The 24,559-nt window shown below is 44.3% G+C and overlaps 1 protein-coding gene across 5 annotated transcripts in view; it reads left to right on the top strand.

The window, feature by feature from the left end:
* Nucleotides 1–7,891: 7,891 nt before the first annotated feature.
* The window catches only part of CCDC58 (coiled-coil domain containing 58), a 66,974-nt gene continuing 50,306 nt past the window's right edge, over nt 7,892–24,559 (top strand). For 2 of the 5 annotated variants that reach the window (XR_003996720.1, XM_030535147.1), the window contains exons 1-4: nt 7,892–7,963; nt 9,280–9,405; nt 10,940–11,086; nt 19,520–19,579. Coding sequence is in view for 4 of the 5 variants with exons in the window: in XM_030535147.1 (XP_030391007.1) it covers nt 7,913–7,963; nt 9,280–9,405; nt 10,940–11,086; nt 19,520–19,579 (384 nt within the window). In the remaining variant the exon portion in view is untranslated. Of the gene's footprint in view, nt 7,964–9,279; nt 9,406–10,939; nt 11,087–19,519; nt 19,580–23,161; nt 23,915–24,559 lie in introns of those variants that run through there. The other 3 variants (XM_030535177.1, XM_030535168.1, XM_030535157.1) reach the window with 3 other exon arrangements.

Here is a 24,559-nt window from a genome sequence, read left to right as displayed (position 1 = left end):
GGAGTACTTGTGACACCTTAGAGACTAACAAATTTATTTCAGCATAAGCTTTCGTGGCTATAAACCTTATAGACTTTATCTGGCTCCACACATATTTGCAAGATGGAAGATCTACAGCAGCCAAGCATAGCAGAATACCTAAAGGCTGGAAGGTTGAGTGTATTTCTCAAGCATTGTATTCTCCTGCAGTATACCGAGCAAGCGTTATGCAAATGTACAGCACCTAATTATAGTATAGTTTCAGCATGAATGTAAAGAATTCCAAATATAATGTACTATACTTATCCATTAGTAATCACTTTCTTATTCTGGTTACGTAACATCTCATTTTTAAACACATTTATAGCTACAACAACCGAATTCCATGATTTGATTCATACATTTTGCTTGTGAGCTGAATGCATCTATTAGTCAGCATAAAGCTATTTACATTCCTTGTTAATGATTCTGTTTCTGAGAGCAGTTTTCCCAATATATTTTGTTTACATTAGTCAGTTTTCACAAACCTTATAAAGTCCATTTCTTATCTGGTAACTAACCTGCAGCAGTTGGCACTGTAAGAACTTTGCAGACTGAGTTTTTCCATTTTGCCTTTGGTCTGGCTGCAAACACCAGAGCCTTGCGTTATTTCAGTCAACAAATTTAAGGTGATCTCGCTTCTTCTCTCTGCCCTGCATTGGTCAAAGCATTTGTCATGACCAAGAGAATGAAGACCTGATAGTATCATGGTATATCCTGCTGGGCCCATGGAGGTTACTGGCCTACTTGCACAATGATCCCTTCTATGAACAACAGATCTAGAGTGGTGGCACTCTTGTCCCATTAGAATGAATCAACTGATCCACGTTTTTGGTGCTTCAAACTGTAAAGATTCCTCGATCTCAGCTTATACTTGCTTGCTAACCACACATGATGTGAACCTTATCGTTCACTAACTATGTGCTTCCTGGAAAATTTAATTTACAAACACAGCATTGTCTCTTACACCTTTCTACATTATGATGGAAATATAAATGAGTCCATGATTGCAATATACAGAAAGGTCTGATAGGCTGTAATAAAATTATTTTCAGCTCACTTTAAACATTGAGATGTTGTGTCTCAGCACATGTACAAAGTGCGGGGTTAATCACCTGATCCAGAAACATCCAGAAATAGGGTATAGCAGTTACTAGACATGCTCTGTATTTGTTTCTGAAGCTTTCATTGCAGGCAAGCCACCTGCACTGTCACATCCCATTTACTGACCTGATAGCTCAGCCAGTCAGGCCTCGGGGGGGGGGGGGGGAATTTTATCAATATATCTGCTTAAGATAGTCATGTGATATCAATGAAAGTGCATGCACATCTGCTGTGAGGGATGGGTTTGCTGACGACACTGAGAAGTGTTTTGACTAAAAGGAGGTCACTGACATTCTTATCAAGATCTGAAGAAGCCCAGTACGTATACTACATATTATGGCCACATTACAGAGACTTGGATTAAATTCACAGGTACATATTGGCCCCTATAGATTGAGGTGCCTACATCCCAGTTCTAAGCTCCACTGGAATTTACAAAACTCCCAATGAATCCTGTAGGTGCCCAAACTCACTCAGTGGCTACGTTTTCAGTGCAAAAGTTCCCTAGGTGCCTAAATTGCTGCCTCTGAACATGTGCACTACTGCCTCACTCTAGGCATATGGATGCCTAACTCCCGCGTAAGCCCCAGTATGATTAACAATCGAGGGAAGATAGGTGGACAAATGCCTATTCTGCATGCAAGGCCTAATCTGGCAGGCATACTTGGGGGCTGCCTGCTGAATGGATCAGTTCCTATGCAAAATCTGTCTAGAAGAGGTCGTAGTGGTGGCAGTGTTATTGCCTGTTTTATAATTTTTCATGCAGTGGTTAGAGCACTCACCTGGGATGGCAGACCATGGTTCATTCCCCCACGCTGGTAAAGGGAGAGAAAGAATTTGAACAGGGGTCTCCCACATCCTAGGTTAAGGCTCTAACCATTGGACTATAAATTATAAATTGGGCACCACACCATTGCCGACTCCTGTGGCCTAACATTCTTACAAGTGAAAATTTAGGCCTCTAAGCTGCCTGACTCCAGGAGAGGGGTTCCTAGTTGTGAATTGTTAGTGGAGACAAGCACCTTTAGGCAGCTCAGATTTAGATGTCGAATTCTGTGTGGGGGTAGGGTTTATGACACACCCCTTACCTCAGCATTTCCCATTGGTTAGTTTAGGCTAGTATGCTGATTTTTGTTAATCCCATTCTAAGGTGCCTATCTTTTCCCATTCATTGCATAGAGAGCCTAAGCCTAGGTGCCTAATTTAGGCTTTGTAAATTTCAGTGGTGTTCCACTGATTTTCTAGGTCCCTGCTGTAGATTACCACGTACTTTTAGGGGCGAAAGAAAAATGCAGACCTGTTATTTACCAGGCTGCACGTGGCAATAGACTGTATAGGTAAGGGATGCAAGGAGGGTATGGGCCATGATGCAAACTGCAGGCATGCACACAACTAAAATTAATTAATTTAAAGTTTTATTGGGGATAGTTACAAGGGGTAGGGGAGCAGCATATGATTAGCTAATAGGGTTAATGGAACTTAAAACATACAACGGCTAAGGTATTTACTATCAAACAATATTTATAAACAAAGATGCAGTAAACAATATTTATAAACACAGATGCAGCATTTAGTAATAACCAATACTTACGAATACAAACCATCTCATACCGACCGGCAAACGTAGAAACTCTGCTTAAAACACGTGAGCTGAGAGAGGCTTCGAGGTGATCAGGCTCGGTTATGGGTGTGCACAAGGTACACAGGATTCGTTTTTCTTTCTCCTCTTCTGCCTGCACGTGGCAGAGCAGCCTAAAGTACCCACTATGACATCATAGAAGTGTCATAGGGGACGGGGCCCAAAAACTGTGTGTGTTCGTTTCTGATTGGTACAAGCAAAGTTTACACCAAGTAGGGGAGCAGGTGCCTAAAAGTCTGGCTTCGCCCCCAAAAGGTGAGGAAATGCATATAGTTTAGAATGCGTTTAACACTGAATGACAAAAGAAGAGGCCAGGGCAATACCGGTATGGGCAAGTTTTTAGGATGCAGACAGGAACTTATCTTAACACTTGATAATTAGGCATTGTGATGCTCGGCACCACAATGCCTATGTCCCTTTGAGAATCTAGCCCTGAGGCCTTTTCCTTACTGCTAAAAAAGTTGGGGTTTTCTTTTGACTTCAGGGTAGCTAACATGCAGGAGCTATTCTGAGATAAAAACACAGTGAGGATAAGGCACGTCTGTTTTAGTAGGGAGGAAAAGGCCTGAGAAAATGTCTCTGAAATAAGATTAGAGGGCAATGTACTCATATATGTGTGCCAAAGTACAAAAGTGCAAATTTTGTATTGGGAACTTGTTCAATATGTGTAGAGATAACAAGGGGGAGAGGCAGGGGGAGTCTGTATAAAGAACAATTGTAGATTTTCTGCCTAACTTCCTGTGAGTAAATGGTATTCATAAGTATTCCAAATACTGTTTACAACTCTTTACACTATTTCAATGTTTTGTGTGCATTATATGTTTGTTTATTATAGAAACTGGATTTTACAAAGGAAAAAGACTAATGAAGTTGTGACGGGATCCCTGGGTTGCAGCCTGGGACTCTGGGACTGCTGTGCCCCCCGAACTCTCTCCAGCCTAGGCTGTCTCTCACAATACTTCACTAGTGACCAGCAGCAAACGCCTCCAGGCGCTGTTATCACTCAGCACAACAGCATGTGGAGCCCCACACCCAGCTAGTTTGCATGAATGCTCCCAGAGCCACTCATGAATCACACAGAGAAAGGCACCAGATACAACCCCCACACCCAGCTCTCTGAGCACTATACCTCAAGAATATACCATCTTGCATTGATGAAGATGAGCAATGCAGATTTATTAATTGGTTCACCACTTCATCAATGGAAAGTGGACATACACCAGCCTTTGCAAACTCGAGCAGATTTGCCCCACACTTCATACAAAGTCATTAGTAAAGATAAACAATTAAACAAACATATTGGCTATAAAAGGTAGATTTTAAGTGATATTAAGTGATAGGCAAAAAGTCAGAGTTAGTTACCAATAGAAATAAAATATAACCATGCAGGCTAAGCTCTCAACCCTATTAGACTGGGCAACAACTAGATTAAGCAGTTTTTCTCAACCCACTGGATATTGCAGTCCTTAGTATACAGACTTCACCCTTGAAAACTGGGCCAAGCTCCTCTGTTGATGTCGTGTCTTCTTCTCAGTGTCTTAGCTGCTTGCAGCATAGGTGGGGGCACAAGGCCAAGCATGTGGCCACTCTGTCTCTTTTATATCCTTAGTCCATGTGCTTGGAAAACACAAGTCCAGGCACGTCTGGGGGCATTGCTGTCTCCAGGCAAAGTTGAGCAATTCCCTAGTGTGGCCTCATGCAGTTGAGTCATTGCATTGTAGCTCCTTTGCTGGACAATGGTTGTTGATGGATTGATTGATACTCCGCCTGGGTGTTGGTTACTTTCCTTGCTGGGGAGCTAATATCTGGCTGGTTCCCCAAGCTTTTTTTTGTTTTAGTGACAACCATACAACACAATTCTCATAACTTCATATGCATTAATGATACACATGTATGGATAGAGAAATGACGTTCAGAAATCATAACCTTTCCCCTGATACCTTACAAGGCATGCTTTTCTTTATGTAAGATCATGATTATATGAAAATGAGGAATATGGGGGTTCCAGGATGCTCCCCCAAGGTATAGAATGTCACAAAAGAGAAAACTCCTTTGTTCAGGGTTCTACATACAATAACCCTCAGGTTTAACTCTGTAGAGTGCTTTTTGAAATAATAAAACTACCATTATTTGTGTCCAGATTTAAAATAGAGATTTCACAATAGTAGAAGATGTGATAGGGATGTCCCCATCTATCACAACTTGCTACCCTGTTGACCAGAGGATGGGGAATAGCAAACTGTGCTGGGAGTACTCCCATCTGTCACAATTTTACAACCTCCTGGACCAAGGAGATGGGGAAATGTAAGAGGAGGGTTCTCACTTGTCACAACTTGCCACCTGGACTAGCAGATGAGGAAAGGCAGAGGATGGAGAAAGATAAGAGCTAATTGTGATGTGGGTGTCCCCATCCATCATTGCTTGGTATCTTGTGGACAAATTGTGCAGGAAGCAGTTTGTAACATTACACAGTGTAGTGCCACAAACTGCTCCCTGGCCACAGTCCCTCCCTAGCTCCACCTACCAGCAACAACTGGGTAGGAGGGGAGAGATATAAGGAGGGAGAAGGCTAGCCCCCTTCTTCCACATTTTGGCTCTGTCTACACGAGAGAGCTTACAGTGACACAGATGGGAGAGAGCTCTCCAGTCAACTTAATTAATCCATCCTCAATGAGCAGCAGTAGCTATGTTGGCAGAAGAAGCTCTCCTGCCGACACAACGCTGTCCACACCAGTGCTTATGTTGGTGTAACTTACGTCACTGAGGGGGATGGTTTATTAATACCCTGGAGACACATAAGTTATACTGATATAACCTGTAGTGTAGACATAGCCTAAACCAGTGGTTTTCAACCTGTGGTCCAAGGAGCCATGGGCATCTGCAGACAATATCTAAGATTTCCAAAGGGTTCCACACTTCCATTCAAAAATGTTTAGGGGTCCACAAATGAAAAAAGGTTGAAAACCACTGCACTAAACAAACCTGCTGCAGTCCAGCCCTGGTGCTGAAATGACAGAGAATCCAGTTCCCCGTTCTCCCAGGTCAGAAGGGAGAGACTTTCATTCACTATTGCCTGACACCTCGGTATCCTGTTGTCAGTTCTCTGAGCCTCCAGCCCCTTACATTTTATTTTGTCAAAAACTCTCACCCTTTCCCCACCTCTCAGAGCGCTGCTTTCACCGGTGTATGTAAATTCCCTTTGTGCTGTATATTTGCAATGTGTGTTGCAGCATACCCCTTGCAAAGATGCTGGGCAACAAAAGGAGTAGCCATCTGCATAAATGTGTTTGAAGGAGCAGGAATATAGACTGGACCCAACAAAACATCAGGCAGGTTTCTAAATGTTTATTTATATTAGTCTATACAAACTATTAAGAGATGTGTGAAGAGCTGCAAGGGAGATGTTTTAATTCTCTCCAACACCTCCTCCACTTTTGTTACAATACACCCTCAATTCTTGTATTCCTTATGGATCAGTATGGACATATGGAACAAAGTACTACTCAAAGACTGTGTGATGCATAGGTGCTGAATCTGTGGGTGCTCAGGGGCTTAAGTACCAGAGAAAAAAAAAGAGGGTGCTCAGCACCCACCAGTAGAGCCCTGTGTAGATACAAAAATGTGGATCTGCATCCACTAGAATCAACATGCGATCCGACCCACTAGCTGTCTTTTATGTATATCCTCATACGTAGCAGGAAAGCCATCTCACAATGGTTAGTGACTGAGAGGGTGGGAGGAAGCGGAGATGAGCGCATAAGGGGTGGGGTCTTGCAGGGAAGAGGTGGCGCGAGGGCAGGGACTGGGTGTAAGGAGCGGTGCAGGAGTGGGGTCTCAAGAAGGGGCAGCGCAGAGGGGAGTTGGGGAAAAGGGCAGCGCATCATGCGCTGCTCCTGACAGCTTGTGAGCGACAGCAGCAGCAGTGTGTATTACCTCACAGTGGGGTGGAAGGTGGGGCACAGCTAGGGGTGGGCCTTCACCACAGCTAGGGGTGGGCCTTGCTGCCCAGGAGTTGGCAGACTGGGAGCATGGCCAATGCTACTACACCATGATGGTGACACTGGCAAGTATAGCTCTGTGTGGTTGTATTCACATCTGATCCACTATCCGCAATAATGGTCCATGGATATCTGTATCCACATGCGCGACTATGAAGCAGATATCTGTGGATTTGCTGGAGATGCTTGGGCAGTGGTTCTCAAACTTTTGTACTGGTGACCCCTTTCACAAAGCAAGCCTGAGTGTGACTCCCTTATAAATGTATTACAAAGTGTTTTTAATTTAACAACATTGTAAATGCTGGGGCAAGTGGGGTTTGGGGTGGAGGCTGACAGGTCACAATCCACCAGCTAATAACCTCACAACTCCCAGTTTGAGAACCCCTGTGCTTGGGGGAGAAGCGCTTGGAAGGAGGGGGTCGAACAGGGTGGGCAATCAGCTTAGGTGCCGCAAGTCTGAGAGGTGGGAGAAGTGAAGCGGCCCCAGTGTGTTCCGGGAGGAGGCAGGGGTGAGCTGGGGCAGGGAGTTCCCCTGCGTGCTGCCCTCCCCCAACTTGCTGCGGGTGGCCTTCCCCACACTGCCCTGTCCCAGCTCCCTCTGCGTAAATGCCAGCAGCAGCTAGAGCAGCTGAAGAGCCAGCTGCCGTGGTCGCTGCTGAAGAAAATGCCCCCCGCATCCCAGTGCCCTAGGCAACCACCTAGGTTACCTAAATGGTTGCATGAGCCCTGGGAGCGTGGCACATGGCTGTGCCCACCCTGTGCCTTTTTCCTTAAGTTTCCCACCAGTGCCGCCGTTCCCGCAGCTCCCCTGGCAGCGGCAACGGGGAGCGCTGTGGCCACCGGCACTTTTAAGCACCAGGGTTCGCTCCTGGAAAGCCTGAATGGCACCCAGAGCCCCCAGGAGCCTAGGTCCCACGAGCGCCCCCTTCCCCCGTCACTGCCACTGGCGCAGCCCAGCCCGCAGCAGAGCTACACGCCCAGGCCTCCCGCCGGGGCTACGCCCCACGCAGCCTCACTCGCCCTCTGCTCCTCCCGCGTCCCGTCCCTACTCCCGCCACCCCGCCCGCCTCGCGCGCTGCCAGCCAATCCCGTCAGACGCTCCACGCGTTACCCGCGCTGATTGGCCGGCGTCGGGGTCCCCGGCCTCTCCAATATGGCGGCGCCCAGCGGAGTCCGCACCTGCGAGGACTTTGCCGAGTTCCAGGTACGAGCGGGGGCCGCAGGGGCCGCTCCGTGGCCGGGCGCTGCGCCTGCTGTGAGCCGGGCGCTGCGGATGGCGGGAGGCGACGGGAGCGGGTTGGAGCCGCCGGCTCTGCCCCGCGCGGAGCCAGGGGGCAAACGGCCTCTTCCCCGCCCCCCGCCAGCCACCGGCCGCGCGGGGCCGAGGGAGCGGCGGGGCCTTCCCAGGAACTTGCCTGATAGTGGAGCGCGAGCTCCCGCCTCCCCGCGCACAGCAGGGGAAACGAGGCAGGCGGGCCCCCCTTCCCCTCACCCCGGAGCGAGGAGCGTGGGGGACAAGGTTCCTCTTCTCATGTAGCCAGGCAGGAGCAAGGGGTGTTTCCCGAACTGGGCCGCCCGGGGTGGGGGCAAATGAGGCAATTTGCCCGGGGCCCCGCAGGGGCCCCCACGAGAGTTTTTCGGGGCCCCTGGAGTGGGGTCTTTTACTCACTCCGGGGGCCCTGGAAATCTCTCGTGGGGCCTGGGCCCCTGTAGCTTTTTCCGCTCCGGGTCTTCAGTGGCAATTTGGCGGCAGCTGCCCCCTGCCACTGAAGACCCCCGGCTCCCTGAATCCTCTGGGTGGCTCTGTTCCCGAAGTTGGGCTGAGGTGGGGAGGCAGGTGTCCAGTGATGTTTGGGGCTTTCTGCTTGTGGGGGAGGACTCGGAGGTGGTGAAAATTGCAGACTGGTCGTGGGGGGGGTGGAGAAGATCCTAAAGGAAGGAGTCTGAAGTGCCAGGTGGACGCTTGGGCCATTTTCTTCACCTAACTCTCCTAGTGTAGATGCAATGTATACCAGCAAAAAGCTTGTTTTGATAGTACAGCTTTTGCCAGTCTTCTATGCTAAATAAGCAATGCTGGCCAAAGCACTTCTTTGCCAGTATAAATGTATCTGTCTTAAGGGTCTTGCTGGTCTAGAAATGTTGCAAACCCTGCCTCCCCTCCACCTAACCAACTAAGTGTAGACCACTCAGGAGATGGTATCTGAGCTTTGGGCAGCCCCCAGAAGATATGGAACTGTGTATTGTCTGATGTGTCCACAGTTGTAGCCTTGTTAGTCCCAGGATATTACAATGACAAGGTGGGTGAGGTAATATCTTTTATTGGACCAACTTCTGTTGGTGAGAGAGAGAAGCCTTTGAGCCACACAGAGCTATGAGACCTGAAGATATTAGAAATATTACCTCATCCACCTTGTCTCTCAAAGGCCATGTCTATGCTACCGTGATAAGATGATCTAAGTTATGCAACTCCAGCTATGTGAGGAGTATGGTATAAGCGAGGTTTTTTATTTTTACATACAGGAATTGCTCAGGGTGATGCGGACAATTGATGACAGAATAGTCCATGAATTAAACACTACGCTTCCAACAGCTTCCTTTGCAGGGAAAGTCGATGCCAACCAAACCTGTAAAGAGCTCTACCAGTCTGTAAGTGTACCTATTCCATTATAGCCTTTTTCAACCAATTCCTGATGCTTTATTAAATGTAGTATCCAGAAACACGAGAACACCCGTTCCCCAGCTTGTTACAAATTGCTGGCACAGCAGATACTCCAATATGCATCCACGACTGGTCTACTTGACTCTTTATATAGCCACTCCTCACACACGTAATGACTGCTTTACGACAGATACCCATATGCAGAGTTGTTTTTTTTTGCTTCACTGTGGCATTCCAGCAGGATGTACTGCTGACCTTAGTATGTGTTAGATACTCCATTACTCCATCTAAATAGCTGGACTAACACATTTCTGCAGTATTTTCAAAGCAGTCTACTTCTATAAAGTTAAGGTCTTCACTTTTTTTTTATCTCTGATACTATTTGTTAAATTCAGTTATCAGGTATTCTGAACAACATTGCTTGCCAGGATATAGATTGAAGAGTCAAAACTGATTCTTATGGGATCACAGACAATTGATTCTAAAGAGTATAACAACAGCCACCAGACTTGAAACTTCTATATCATAGAAACTCCTTCCTGGAGCAGTTGAGCCTATAAGGTGGCAGGATGTGGGTGGGAATCAGGCTTAGCACAAAGTAAAGGCTTGTGTACATGTACAAGCAGCCCCACTGTAGCACTTTGGTGAAGAATCTACTATGCCGATGGGAGAGCTTCTGCTGTCAGTATAGTTAATCCACCTCCACGAGAGGCATTAGCCTTGTTGGCAGGAGAAATTCTACCTTTGACATGTTGGTGTCTACACTGGGGGTTAGGTCAGTATTACTATGTCACTCAATGGTGTAGATGTATACTGATGTAAGTTTGTAGCATAGACCTGACCTAAGGAAACAGCAAAGCAATAGAGTGTGTCAGTGAGAAGCAGCCCCTTTGAAAGATGTGACCTGTCGACTTTGTATAATGGTGTAACCCACCTGTCTCTTTGTTTCAGTGACTTCCTGTAAGCACTGAGGAATTTCACTTGTTGGTACTGAGTGGGAATATTATATCGAAGAGAGTGTTTTTTTTTTTTTTTTTTAAGAAAGCAATTGGAATCACTTTAGTATCTTTATTGTCTTTTCCTGCTAGTATTGTGCTCTTCTAGCACCTGTTCCATAGGTTGCTGTGTACCCTGCAATGTGAGTCCCTGATAGCATGCGCCAGCATAGAAAGACCAATATAGTTATACTATTGCAATTCAATTCCCCCACCTACCTTAGAATTGGAAATAAGATGTTCTGTGCAGCTGCCAGTTTGTGGGGAGTGGGATCCGTTTCTGAGAGAAAGAAAGGGTATTCTCTCCTTGTGGTGTATGGAAATGGGGACCTGTCCCGTAGGCAGGAGTATAGGAGAGCAGTTGTGGAAAGACTGCTCTACCAACAAGGAGAGTTGTTATTGTAGCGGTGCTGTGAGACTCAACGCAGCCTGATTATTTTAAAACTTGTTTTTGTAATTTAGAGGCTTTTTCTTCCCATGGGCCATTGAACTAGTTAATCTGACTTTTTTTTTCTTCTCCAATTAGCTGAGGGAGGCTCATGCCAGCAGAGAGAAAATAATCAAAAACTGTATTGCTCAGACTTCCAATGTAGTAAAAACTCTCCGAGAAGAGAGGGAGAAGGCCCAGGATGATGTAGCATTATTAAAGCAGCTCAGGCAAGAGCAGACAAAGGTGAGTGGTAGCACTTCTTGGTATTCATTCAGGGAGAAGGGGAGGGTTGGTGTTTCAGCTAATTGATTATTTCCATTGTGAAGATCTGTCATTCTGTACTGAATTCTAGCTCGTACAACTCAAGTTTGGCTACTTGTTGGCTTGGTTGGTGAGAGGACTCCCTTCAGTCCACAGGACAGAACTGTCCACGCTTTTAATCTTTAATCTGTTGTGATAACAGGTAAAACAAACACAATTCACCAAATCATAGACTATGGTCTTAATCAAATAACAGCCATTAACAGGCAGTGAATGTCCCCTACTTAAAAAAAGAAAGAGAAGCAAACGTTTGTTAACGGTGTCCTGACAGGGTCTTATAATTAGGGCCCTGCCAAATTCATGGTCCATTTTGGTCAATTTCACAGTCACAAGATTTTAAAAACCATAAATTTCATGATTTCAGCTATTTAAATCTGAAATGTAATGGTGTTGTAATTGTAGGGATCCTGACCCAAAAAGGGGTGGGGGCAGGGGTTTGCAGTACTGCTACTCTTACTTCTGCGCTGCTGCTGGTGATAGTGCTGACTTCAGAGCTAGGCAGCTGGAGATGGTATTGCCTCCCTTTTTGTGCTGCTTCTGTCAGGCGCTGCTGTCAAAGCTGGGCACCAGCCGCCACTCTTTGCCCAACTTTGAAGGAAGTGCAGAAGTAAGAGTGGAAATAATGTGTCCCCCCCATCCCCCCCCAAAAAAACAAAACAAACAACAAAAAACTCATACCCTTGCGACCCACCTTCAACTCCCTTTTGGGTCAGGACCTCCAGTTTAAGAAACGCTGGTCTCCCCCATGAAATCTCTATAGTATAGAGTAAAAGCACACAAAAGACCAGATTTCATTGTCTTTGACACGTTTTTCATGGCCGTGAATTTGGTGGGGTTCTACTCATAAGGCTTCAAGACCTGTGCCTGCTGAAAATGAAGATCTTGGAGAATCAGGGAAATAAACAAAATGGAAACACTAGCAAATATGGCAGTGCACAATTTAGTTAACATTCCAGGACCTCAATCTGCCCCCTTGATCTCTGCACAAGGGTTGCTTCAGAGAGGTGGCCCTACCAACCCCTCACTCAGTTTGTTAACAAGAGCTCAAACTATTGTTCCTAGTGAGGTCTGCTAACCTACGCCTAGGTCCCTGAGTCAATGGTGCTGCAAAAATACAATGAAGATGGAGGTGTGTAAACAGGAGTGCTGATATTGGGGTTTGTGTGAGGTGCTGAGAAACTGGCAGTTTTCATTAGACTGGGCAAAGTAACAGTACATTTCTGTTGCTATCACTCAAGGGGCAGAGTTAAGGTTGTGTGTGATATGAAAAGCATTACTATAACTGTACAATTCCTTCTTTTCTAATGTACTCCGGACAAAATAACACTTCCTGAATTTTGGAGGTGTCGGTTTGAAGGGTCTGGGGCACTGCCAGGCAATTGTAACTCCCCTTTATTAATGTTCCTGGTTTTGTGAGGAGGTAGGGTAGTGGTGGGGGCATGATGGGAAAGCTTTGGGGCTACATGTCACCACCTCTCAGGTACCAGCTGTGCCTTCTTTCAGGCACCTCATACAACCAGTAGTACTGGAGGGGCCACAGAGGGAGAAAGCTGTAGCTGATCAACTGTGAGGAACACATACACCAACTTGGAGGTAGCATGGGAAGGGAAGGGGACCTCCAGAGTCCCTACTCCATTTCAGAGACTAGCATGGGGGGGAACAGGTTTTGCACACGTCTCTACAGCATTTGAGGCTTGCAGAGGGGTGAAGTGCCCTATTGATCCCAATGGGTGTTCTCTTCCCTGCTTGATCCATCTCAGTGCTATGTGCCTGTGCCCTGCACGAGAGCATAACTTTCTCAATTCCCTACCCTATTTTCAGCACAGTGTGCTTGTGGCATGCGCTGAGTGTACCTATTAGTTCTTGCTGCAGGCTGGATCTGTTTGTTTCCTAATGGTGCCTGGCAGGAGTTCACTGAGCCGCCTTTGGCCCATAACTGATTTGCCTTAGCCAAGGCTCTTACATTGACCTCTCTGGTGTCCTTGTCAACATGACAGCAAGTTCCTCCTGTATCAGCCATACTGGGTTTCATATCCCAGCACAGTACTGCCACAGCCTGCCAAACTCTTCTGGGGCAGGACTTGGGCTGATGTGTAGATAGTGTTGGAGGTACACTTCTGTCATGTTGCACTTCCTCAAAATTCATAGACCACTCACAATTCCAAAAGAAGTCCCACTTTGTCTCCAGACAGCAAGAAGGGAAGTGCTAATTGTCACAGCTCCCTAATCTTCTGGGGAGAGGATTTGAATTCATGGTCCTTGGGTTAAAGGGCCAGCATCTGTTTCCCAAGCAACCAAATTTTACTTAGTGTGTCACTGACAAAGGTGTTCCCTAGTAAACAATAGCTTGAAGAGGGGTGAATTGTCTGTAAACCTTTGTCTCTCTATGGCAGATATGATGGGTCCAGAGGTGAGACGTTTCCTTCCTCACCTCCCAGGTATTTCCTAGGAATCCCGCTTAAGTTTAGTCTAGCACAGTGTTTCAAATAGTCTTTTGTAGCTCTTAACACTTCCCAAGGTTTACATTAGTGATGTCTCCTCTTGAGAGATGTTGTGTACAATTCCATAATAATACACAAATGTTTGCATTTTAACTACAATGAACTCCTAAGATGCTTAAATTTAATTCAATACGGTTTTTACAGGATATTGCAGGAAATTGCTGTATCTGTCTCAGAGTACACCTCTACCCCGATATAACATGGGTTCGCATATAGCGCGGTAACCCCAGGCCCCTGGCAGCAGGGCTCGGGTGGTGCTTTAAAGGGCCCAGGGCTCCCTGCAGCAGCTGGAGCCCCAAGCCCTTTAAATCACTGTCAGAGCCCTGCTGCTGCTACTGTGGGGCTCTGACAGTGGGGCTCGGATGGTGATTTAAAGGGCCCGGGGCTCCCCGTGGCCAGAGCCCTGGGCTCTTTAAACCACTGCTGAAGCCCTGCTGCCGCTACCCCGATATAACAGGGTTTCACCAATAATGTGGTAGGGATTTTTGGCTCCTGAGGACCATGTTATATTGGGGTAGAGGTATATCTGAAATCCTGTTCCAGAGGGAGCAGGGACCTGGATTCTGGTGAATGGCACTTCTCTGGCTTGGGGTTAGTCAATGTGCTTTTCCTCTAGTGGCCCTTATTCCCAGGATCCTCAGGAAGACTAGACCCACAGTCTACTGATTATTCCAACTTGGGCATGTCAATTTTAAGTTTTGGCTCCAGCACTGGAATCTCTGGTGCTTGTTATCTATCCTTCCTTATCTACTATCCAAAATCAAGGAGAAGTCTTCCATTTAGATCTGAAATCATTGAGCCTGGCAGTGTGGATGTTGGCTTGTTTAAACTTGGACAGCAATTATTCCCTGGAAGTGCAACTTAGTTCTCCTTAAATAGATTATTTATACTTTGAAATGGTAAAATTTTTCTGAATGGGTGTTTTGTGAAGACTTATCAGTCCACCATGTTACTAATTCTAGATAATTTGGTACATCTTGAACAGACTGGAATTTTTTTGAGTAATGTGAAAGTTCATCTGGCAATCACATCAGCATTCAAGAATACCTGTATTTGTACATCTTACTTCAAAAGACTTTTCATAGGTTGAGGTCAGAAGGGACCATTGTGATCATCTAGTTTGACACCTCACCTCCCCCCGTGTGATATAGGCCATAGAATCTTCCCCAACATAATTCCTAGAGCGTACCTTTTAGAAGAACATCCAATATGAGCACCTGGGGAAGGGAAGTTATTCATAACTCTGAACAAAACGTTATGGTGGTTCTTTCAAAAGTTTACAACTGAACATTGACTTTATTATGCAGAAGAAAAATGCTGCTTTTAACCATCTGAATTTAAATGAAACAAGCACAGAAACAGTTTCCTTTATCTTGTGAAATCTTTTTAAAAAACTTTTTCTGTATTTCTTTAGTAGTGTATGTCTAACATTATACTGTGCTGTATTTACTGTTTTTGGTCTCTGCTGCTGCCTGATTGCGTATTTCCAGTTCCAAATGACATGGGGGTTGACCGGTCAATTTTGTAACTCTGGTGTTTCTAACTCCTGAGGTTCTACTGTATAAAATATTTTCATGTTTCCACCTGTTCATGAATAGCCACCTTGGGATTTGAATTAAGTACTTGGACATAATGTTTGTAATATTTCTCCTTAAAGATTATGGGTAAGATTCTTGAAAAATCAGAGTTTAAAGTTAGGCTCTTCAGGAGAGCTTTTGCTAGGGCACAAATGGCAGCTTGGTGCCAAAGTCCCACTGACTTTTTAGTGGGAGTTTGGCACGTAACTGCCATGTGTGCCTTAGAAAATCTCTACCTTTAAATCCTTAGACTGAAGCAAGAGATCTGATTTTTAAAATTGTTGAGTTTCCCACTGAAATGTTTAGCACTTTTAAAAATTGGGTCTCTTGATATCTAAATAAAGATGTAAAGCCCAGCTTCAGGGACCCATTTTTGAAAATGTTGACCAGTACCTACATCATCAGCTTGAAGTGTTTGAGCCTTTTGGCTGACTCCTACATAATTTTTTCATAATGTTAACAAGTTGTGTGTAACAAAAAAAAAAAAAAAAAAAAAAAAAAATTAGCATGCCAGTATAAAAAAGATCTGTGATTTGCATTTCAGCCAGTCTACTCATTCACCTATAGGTTTTTCTCAAATTATCAGAAGAAACAAATTCATGTAGTCTGGATGTTGAGGACACTTGGTTATTATCTGACCAGGACAAATCTTTGCTCAAGCTGCCTAGAGTGCTTGTAGCATGTAGTTCAAATCTAGAGAAAAAATGTTCACTGCCAAGATATTACTTTTCACTAGATATAAGGCGGCTTCAACTGCATGTCTTCTAAGTGTGTCTTTGGAAAGCTGCTACTTGCAGCTCCATTTGACCATTTATACAACATTACTCTTTGGATAGGACTCCTAAAGCCAGTGTCCAATTCTGGAAAGCAGTCCTCTAATCTCTGTTATAGATAGAGCTGATAATACATGTAGTTAGACCTCTTTATTCTAGAAGTATTAGTATAATTTTGCCAAACTTTTTAAGTGATGGGGCTGAAATTTTTTTTTCTCTGCCTCAGACTGAGTTTTTTTTCTTTCAGAAAATTTCAGGAAAAATTACTCAGCTACTTCTACAGATAAGGTTAGGGAAGAATAAAGAGTTTTGCTAATAATTTTTTCTAACCATTTCCTCAAAGAGCTAGAATGCCCCTTATAATTTGAGACAGGGACTCAAAATTTAGCAGGAAATCCTAGTGCGGGGGGCAGAAAGGTGTTTTTTGCTGTCCTCATGAAAATAAAACCTGATAGGGCCAAGTCATTAGGTTTTGAAAATCCAAGTTTGTTCTTGCCTTTAACTGTGCTGAGCTTGTTGGCTGAGTGAAGCAAGGCCCCACTCTCATTTCAGTGGCATTTTTCTTTGTAACACTAAATTTTGAACACTGCCTTTGTTCACTGGGGTAGAGCATGTGTTCTGGTACCAACTCTGAGTGGTATTAATTGTGTATTCTTTTGACTCTTTTTGTTGAGTAAGGTGGCATACCTCTGTCCTGTGTGGGAGTCTTATCTCCTGTTTTACAAGGGAAGCAACTGAGTTGTTGCCTGAGGTCACTTCTGGCAGAGCTGGGGGTAAAACAGCATCTCTAATTGCGCAGACTCAAGACACGTTAATTTAGTCACACTGCCTTTCAGAGTAAGTGTGCCAAATCTCTGCTGTCTAACTGCTAGAGCAAACTCCCTTCCAGAGCCAGGTATCCTGATCCCCAAGATTCTGCTGTGTGGAAAACAGATGTATAAGCCAGTGGCAAAGTGTTTTCCTCTGCCTCTTGTGGCTGGTCTATTAATATTAATGTTATTAGTAGCACTCCTTTAGCTCGAGTGGTGGTGCACTGTGCTATGGATTTATAGGACCTGGGTTCAGACCCTGCTGATGACACCTGGAGGAGTCAGTATGGTGCCACACACTAGAAAAAAGAAAATCCTTCTAAACAATCTAGAAATTACACGCAATTAAAGAGTATTACGGTTAGGGAGCTTGATCATGCAAAATTAGGAAATGCCAAAATTAACATGGCCCGTGCAACTTTAATTTGCTCCAGGGTGGTAAAAACTGATTTAAAAAAAATAGAATTTGAGGTTTTAAATTTACTAAAACCTATTAGAGACGAGGTGGGTGCACTAATATTTTTTTTATTGGATCAGCTTCTGTTGGTGAGAGACAAGCTTTCGAGCTACACAGTGCTGCTCTTCTTAAGTGATGGTGTGTGTAACTGGGGGTGCCCAGGACTGAGAGTCACCTTGTTACCTCACTGTGTCCAGAGAGAGAGAGAGAGAGAGATGCTGGTGTTTAACTCGGTGTCTGCTCCCTGAGAACACCAGCCTGTTAGCCCCCAAACAATCTCCTCAGGGCAATGCTAGCCCTCATTGCTTTGCAGACTAACAGGTGCATCTCAGTTCATGAGCTCTTTTGAAGCGTTCCCCTGTGATATCCAGCCCCAGTCTCTGGCTACTTACAGGAATATCAGATTTGCTATCCTCAAGGAACAGTGTACAGACCTGTCAAGGCCGATTCCCCGCTCGGGCACTTGGAGTGCAGAAGGTGTGGGGGCCTGCAAGGATTCTAAAAATTAATACCAGCCACTCCAGGCTTGTATTAAACTCCCAAGGTTGCAGTTTTTCTCTGACCTTGGATTGGTAGTTGCTGCCACCACCCACATGCAAAACCTGTTTAAGAACCCAGGAAGGTGCACTTGGGAATTCCTTCCTGTAAGGTACCCTCAAGCCCTTTCACCTCCCCTCCAGGAGAGAACTGAGAAAAAAGGTGTGGGGGAGGGGGGGAGAAATCAGCTGTTGCCACCAGCTAATTAAACAACATATTCACAAACCTCTTCCGAATTGCATTTGTGTCTCTTTTTCTTAAAAAAGGTAAATTTTGTTAAAGGAGAAAATACATCTGTGAATTTAGGCTTTTGCTGGATTAAAAAACAAACTACAAGGATTAAGCATCAAAAATAGCTCTTTTGAGGTCCAGTTTAAAGGTTACAAGCAAAACAAAAGCACTTCAGGTTAGCACACAGGAATCCACAAGCCATAAAGAAATAAAAGGGATAAACCTAATTGCATCTTCCTAGACATTTCCTGATATATTTACATATCTGGGGTTTTAGATGAGTAGTTTCTAGATATGATAGGGATGGTTTTTCATACCTGGCCCAAACTTCTCACTGCATAACTGCTCCCTCTCTGCCTCTCCCCCAGAGCAACAACAGACAGACAAAGGGGGAGTCTTGTTTCAATTTTAAAAAGTTCCATCCTTCCCATTGGCTCTTTTGATCAGGTGCCTATTCACTTTCTTTTACCTATGCATAGCAGAGACTTTTTAACCCTTTATAGGTAGAGCAATTAGAAAGCAGCTGCTGGCTGCCTGGGTGTTCATAAAAGGGAGCTGTCTTCCCCCCCCCCCCCCCCCCCCCGGCCTTCAGTTATCACAATACTAGTTTGTTAGAGTCATTTGAGGATCAGTTCCTATATGTCGCATCATATAGATATTTATTGCGAAAACAATCAAATTTATTGTGAAGGGTTAAGAGATAATGGAAAGAGGAAGGTTATGTATAAAAAAATCAGTACATGCTTTCTAGCAACTAAACTTAAACAGCATAACCATTTGCGTAAAAGCCATCTTATCTTACCTAAATGTCGTTTGCAGTGCTTCCAGCCAGGACAGATTGGGATCCCATTTTCATGAATGTAATCAGACTGGCCAGTTACTTCCTAAGGTACAGAATAAAGAGCTGGCTTTTTGCCTTCTCTTTGTATCCCTCAAAATTCATGTTTTGTCCCCAAAGTTGGGATGACCCCCAGGGTATTCCTTTGTGTGGACTTCGCATGAAAACAGGGCTTCTGTTGTGTTGGCTTACAGTGCTGACTGTACATTTGTACCGAGAGGTAGACAGTTGAATATGCATCCTTTGTCTGGCAGAAACATGTTTGTCAGCCTTACCTTGATTCAGACATTTTTAGGAACATGTCTGTGGGTGTGTATTTATAGGTAGGGGTGTGTGCGTATGTACGCGCACACACGGTATTTGTGCATACATCTCACACCGATACTAATGACCAGCATGAGCCCAGCTTTTATTGAAGATCTCACGTGACTTTTTTTTATAGATAGATTCTATGAAAGCAGTGTACTAGGTGTACTGACTTTGTCAGGAGTTACTGTTACAGAAAGTGAACCCTTTGCCAGTTAGCATTGAGGGTTTTTTAGGGTCACATTGTGTGACTTGCCAAGACTGTGGGGGCCTGTTCTCAATATCTGACTCTAAATGGTGTCTGTCTTCTGTCACACTTCTTGCAGTTGAAGCTGATGCAGTCTGAGTTGAATGTGGAAGAAGTAGTAAACGACAGAAGCTGGAAGGTACAGAACAGTCATTGTTTTATTAAGTCAGTGATATCTGTTTAAACTGATATGTGACCATGATTCATTGGAGTGTTATGGAGGGATGAATAGGGGATGAGGGGAGAAATAAGGTAGGCAGTTCTAGGGAACTGGCTCCAGGTCCACACTTTCACCTCCGCCCCTCCCCCCTGCAGTTATTAATTTACAGATAAAGAACTCTAAAGATGTTTTCCCTATGTTTGGTGGTTTCTATGAAGCGAACTGGTGTACCTCAGTGTAGCTCTTGGGGGGGATAAGTATCGGTTTCACAAACACCACCACATTTGGCATTATTTGGTTGTCTTGTGAGCCATCTCAGTTGGAGATACCTAGGACTGAGTAGGCTGGGAAGATTGAACTCCCTCCTACCTCTGGAAGGAGCTTCTCCATCTCATGATGGAGGCACCCTGGTGCAGTGAGGCACTGTGTAGGAGGGAAGTTCTGCTGCCTGTACTATACCAGTTTTGTGGAAAATAGTCCTTCAGTTTCTGGGGTTGTTAATCTAGTACTTGGCTTTAAAATGATCTTGGTGCTAGAACTTCTGGGCATCTCACTTCTAAGATCCTCTTCTAGTTTCAAATGGGGTAGAAAGCTTACTTTGTTAAGTAATCCAGCCTCATGCCTCATTCCAGTATTCCCTAAAGAAAGGAGATTGATTTTTGAGACAGCTAATACTGATATCAGGCCAGGATGCATTATGCTGTCTGCTCTGGTACTCTGGAATCAAGTTCCAAACATCCTGTCTAAGTAAGCTCTTACCGGTAAGAGTTGTATCTCATTTTTAAATTCTGAAACTGCCAAGATGTTAAAAAAAAAAAAAAAAGGGATGCACAGCACAAGATTAAAAAAAGATATGAATTTTCTCTTGTTTGGTGCAGATGAGTAAGAAATAAGTAACCAGGACTCTGGGATTTTATCCCCACTGCTGCCAGTGTCTTGCTGTATAACTGAGTAAATCTAATTTCCTTCTGCTTTAGTCTCTCTGGGAAAAAGTACTGTAGTCTTGTAAAATGCTTTGAACCCATTGATTAAATTAGAGACTGTTGATCTATTATGCAGTTGTGCAACTTTACAAATTGCTGCCTAATTGCCCAGTTTTGTAAGTGGCTGTTAAATTGTGCACCAGAATTGAAACTTTTATTTTAAAAAGAAAAAAAAGTATGTAGCCCTTATGGCAGAAAAGTAAACTTCAAAATGCAAATTAACGCTAACCAGTACTAGAGCTGGTTGCAAAATAGGGTTTGTTTTTTTAAAAGTGAAATTGTTTTCACTTCTGAAAAAATACTTTGAAGTTTTTTATGCTTTTGTCCAAAAAACATTACCAAAATGGTCATTGAATTTTTTGTTTCCTGTAAACCAAGCTCTTGGTAAATAAGCCATTTTGATAACTTTTTTTTATTGACAACTTTAATTTTTTTTTCAAGTTGCATTTGACAAACATCATTCAAAGTATTTCAAACAGTTCTACCCAATACAATGATCTGTGCCTCACTTTGCTGACAGCCTGAAATGGTATCTCTGAGGGACATGTGAATTGCTCCTATTTGTATCAGTGGGAAGCTAACTCTGACACAAAATAGAACTCTGAAACTAATAGTAGGCACAGCATTTTCACAGAAGTGTAATTTATTTTTAATTGAGTGAAAGCTGCTCTTTGGACCAATTGTCTGTAGCTCATTTGCCTTGAATTGAGAGTTACTAAGAAATGAATGCTATGTCTCTGGGGAACTTGGAAAGCTGGTGTGGCTTAGCAGAAAGAGTGCTATTTTATGGGAGTGTCTACTAGTAGAGTTGAATCTGGTTTAAACCACGCATCTGGCCATCAAGGACTGCATGCACAAAGAAACGTAGGTGCCTAAGTCCAAAATGTAGGTGCCACTGAAAACCCCTGCTAAGCTGCCACCTAATCCTAAAGTCACCTAAAAATCACTCAGAGCCTACATTTCTGCCGTTAGGTGCATCAGGGACTTGAAGTTTCTTCCTCTGGGCATGTACACAGCTGCCTCAGTCTTGGTGCCCAGGCGCCTATCTCATGCTGAAGCCCCAGCAGGATCCTCAAACCAGGTGAAACTAGGCATTACCCTGCCTGTCTTGCCTGCATGGCCCAATCTGGTAGGTGTTCTCAGAGCACGCTGAACTGCACACAAAATGGGAGGGGATGAGAGCACTCACCTGATTGGTGGGAGCTGCATGTTAAAATCTCTTATCAAGCGGAGCAGGTATTGAACAGATCTTTGAAAGTAGAATCTGAAGCTGTGCATGTTGCAAACGTACAATTTTTTTTGCTGAGGTTGGTGGCAGGCCCTGAAGATCCTTTTCCCCCCACTAGGAGCTCAATCCAGAGAACACAGGATTGTGGAAAGGGACAGCTCTAAAACAGTTTTAAGTACCTCTATAAAATGAGCTGTGACTGGCTGAATACTAAATACCCTAGCGTTCTAGTTGGTGGTAAGAATATATGTGACGCGCGTATTACAGCTCATGCTATTTTAGGGTATGTTTATGCTGCCCACATTACAGCACAGCCGCAGCAGCGCTACTGCAGCAGCTCAGTGACGTGGGTGGTGTAGTCACGCTTATGCTGGGGGAGAGCTCTCCCGGCAATAAAAAATAACCACCGCGAACGAGGGGTGGTAGCTTTGTGCTCCCAGCGATAAAGCGCTATCTAGACTGGTGCTTTTCAGCACTAAAACTTTTGTCACTCAGGTGTTTTTTTCACACTTCTGAATGGCTTAAGTTTTAGTGCCGAAAGCGGCAGTGTAGAGACAGCCTTAGATCTTAAAGTTAGTCAGGTCTGGTTATTACTTAAGAAATCTCCATGATAAACCATATTATTGCAGGAAGAGGTATTGAGTCTGAATCTGAGGTTACTAGTTCTATTTACCAGATTTTAGCCAAGCATGTTGCTGAAGGTGAGTGCTGCAAGGGCTAGTAATGCTAGTATGTGCACCTGAAGGGCAGACTGCTATCAAGTAGTCAAAATTATTTTTATCCAAAAACATTGAATTGATTGCAAACTATACAATACCTCTACAAAGCTTTTACAGACTGGTGTGACCCATAAATGTAGTTTGCATTTCACCCTCCACTGTAATGCCCCATCTCTGGTGTGCAACATGGCATCTGTTGAGCAACACAGTGATGCAACACAACAGATTAGCTCAGAAAGTAAGTAATAGTTGTATTCGGTTAACCTGCCCAACGTGAATTTAGACTGACAGACTGTAGTCCGCAATGCTTTTCCTCTTGTGAAACATGCCACAGGTTAGTGACCACAAATTGTTAGGATCTTAGTTGTCTCATCTGTAAAAGAGCACCTCTAGTACTATGCAGTCTCTTTGCACCAGGCTGCAAGTGTTGGAATACTGACCTGCAGGGAAGGTGAATAGGTCACAGCTCTCAGAGAGTAGTGACAATCATTAATGCTGCAAGGTCAGTCATCAGTCATAGTTTTGACATGTGCACTGTAGAAAGGGAGAATTGCTAGTTCTGGTCCCAGCTTCTGTTGTGTTGAGGAGGCTTATTACAAGGAATGACTCCCTTTTTATTTTGGTCTCCTAGGTATTTAACGAGCGCTGCAGAATTCACTACAAGCCTCCAAAGAGTCAGTGATACAAGGGTGCTTCCCCTGAAGTTGTTCTACAATCATGAGAGCAAAGCTGAAGAGACATGGGGCAAGCTGTGAGGGACCTTTCCAGAACAGGAGAACCCAGTCTCATTTTGTTTTCAGACTCATCTAATTAAAATCTCTTATTCAGCTGATTCTCCTAATTAAGAGAAGCCAACTCCTATTTTGTACAAAATGTGAAAAAACTAATACATTTTATAATTATTAAAAAAAATTTCAGATGGAATGAGATACTACCACTTTCCTGAGTGCCCCAACCCACAGCAGCTCTAGAAGGGGGAAGAGATAAGAGAATTGCTCCCTCTCTTGTGCACCAGAAAGGTCTTCCTGTATTACTGGTTTCACCGTTAGCATGGTGGATAAATCTAGTCTACCCTTGAGTGTGACCTGACATGGTCAGAAAAATATAAACTTTATAGTTTGAATGAGTTTAGTGCTTATGAAAGTAGGAAACTAGCGGCTTTGTCTTGAACCATTTACCACAGGCGATAGTACTGTAAGGTTATACACAGACACAGCTTTGCCAGTACACTTCAGTCCTGAGCTATATACAATTCCTTGCCTCCTGAACCTGGATCTATAATATCTCCTAATGCAGTTCTGAGTTTCTTTTTGAGCAGACATTGCTAAATGGAATAAACTGCATGATGGCTTTGTGATGGGGACAGGAATGAGACACCCAAATCCTTTTTCACCTATGCTATTTTAAGTGATCACTGATGAAAGTGTTAATGCCAAACCCCCTTTCTGGAGCATCTTTGAAACCAGTTTGATGAGCACACCACTGTGGTAGGAGTTGGTGAGAGAAGAACTTCAGCTGTAGACTTGAAATGTGCTTATTTGTGGTATCAGTGAAACTGGCCATAGTGTTTAGTATCTAAACTTTGCTTGGAAGATGAACTGTGCCTAACTGGTGGGTGGAGGGGAGCTGGAAGGCTAATAAAGCCATTAGGCAGAGGATACAAAAGGCTCAGGAAGGAAGTAGGAGGGAGAAGCTGGCAGTGAGAGGGATTGCTCTTCCTTGCTTGCCTCAGGAGCTGAGAGCTCCCTATGACTGTAGGAGTATGGTTGTATAGTTACAATGTTGGTTCCCACCACCCTTGTACGACGAACTGCACCGAGTGTTTTGCTAGCATAAAGGTCTCTGAGCTGTTTGTGGACTCGAGCAGAGGCAAGAGTGAGTGGGTCCTTCCACAGTCCTGATGGGAGGAGATGTTCTGCCTCTCTGATTGGCTTGAATCACTATAAAAGCAGCAAAGAATCCTGTGGCACCTTATAGACTAACAGACGTTTTGGAGCATGAGCTTTCATGGGTAAAGCCTGCATCTGAC

The sequence above is a fragment of the Gopherus evgoodei genome, chromosome 1, assembly GCF_007399415.2.
Source record: "Gopherus evgoodei ecotype Sinaloan lineage chromosome 1, rGopEvg1_v1.p, whole genome shotgun sequence".
Classification (NCBI taxonomy): Eukaryota; Metazoa; Chordata; order Testudines; family Testudinidae; genus Gopherus; species Gopherus evgoodei.
The sequence above is the reverse complement of the archived record's forward strand: the minus strand, read 5'-3'. Positions and strand labels throughout refer to the sequence as shown.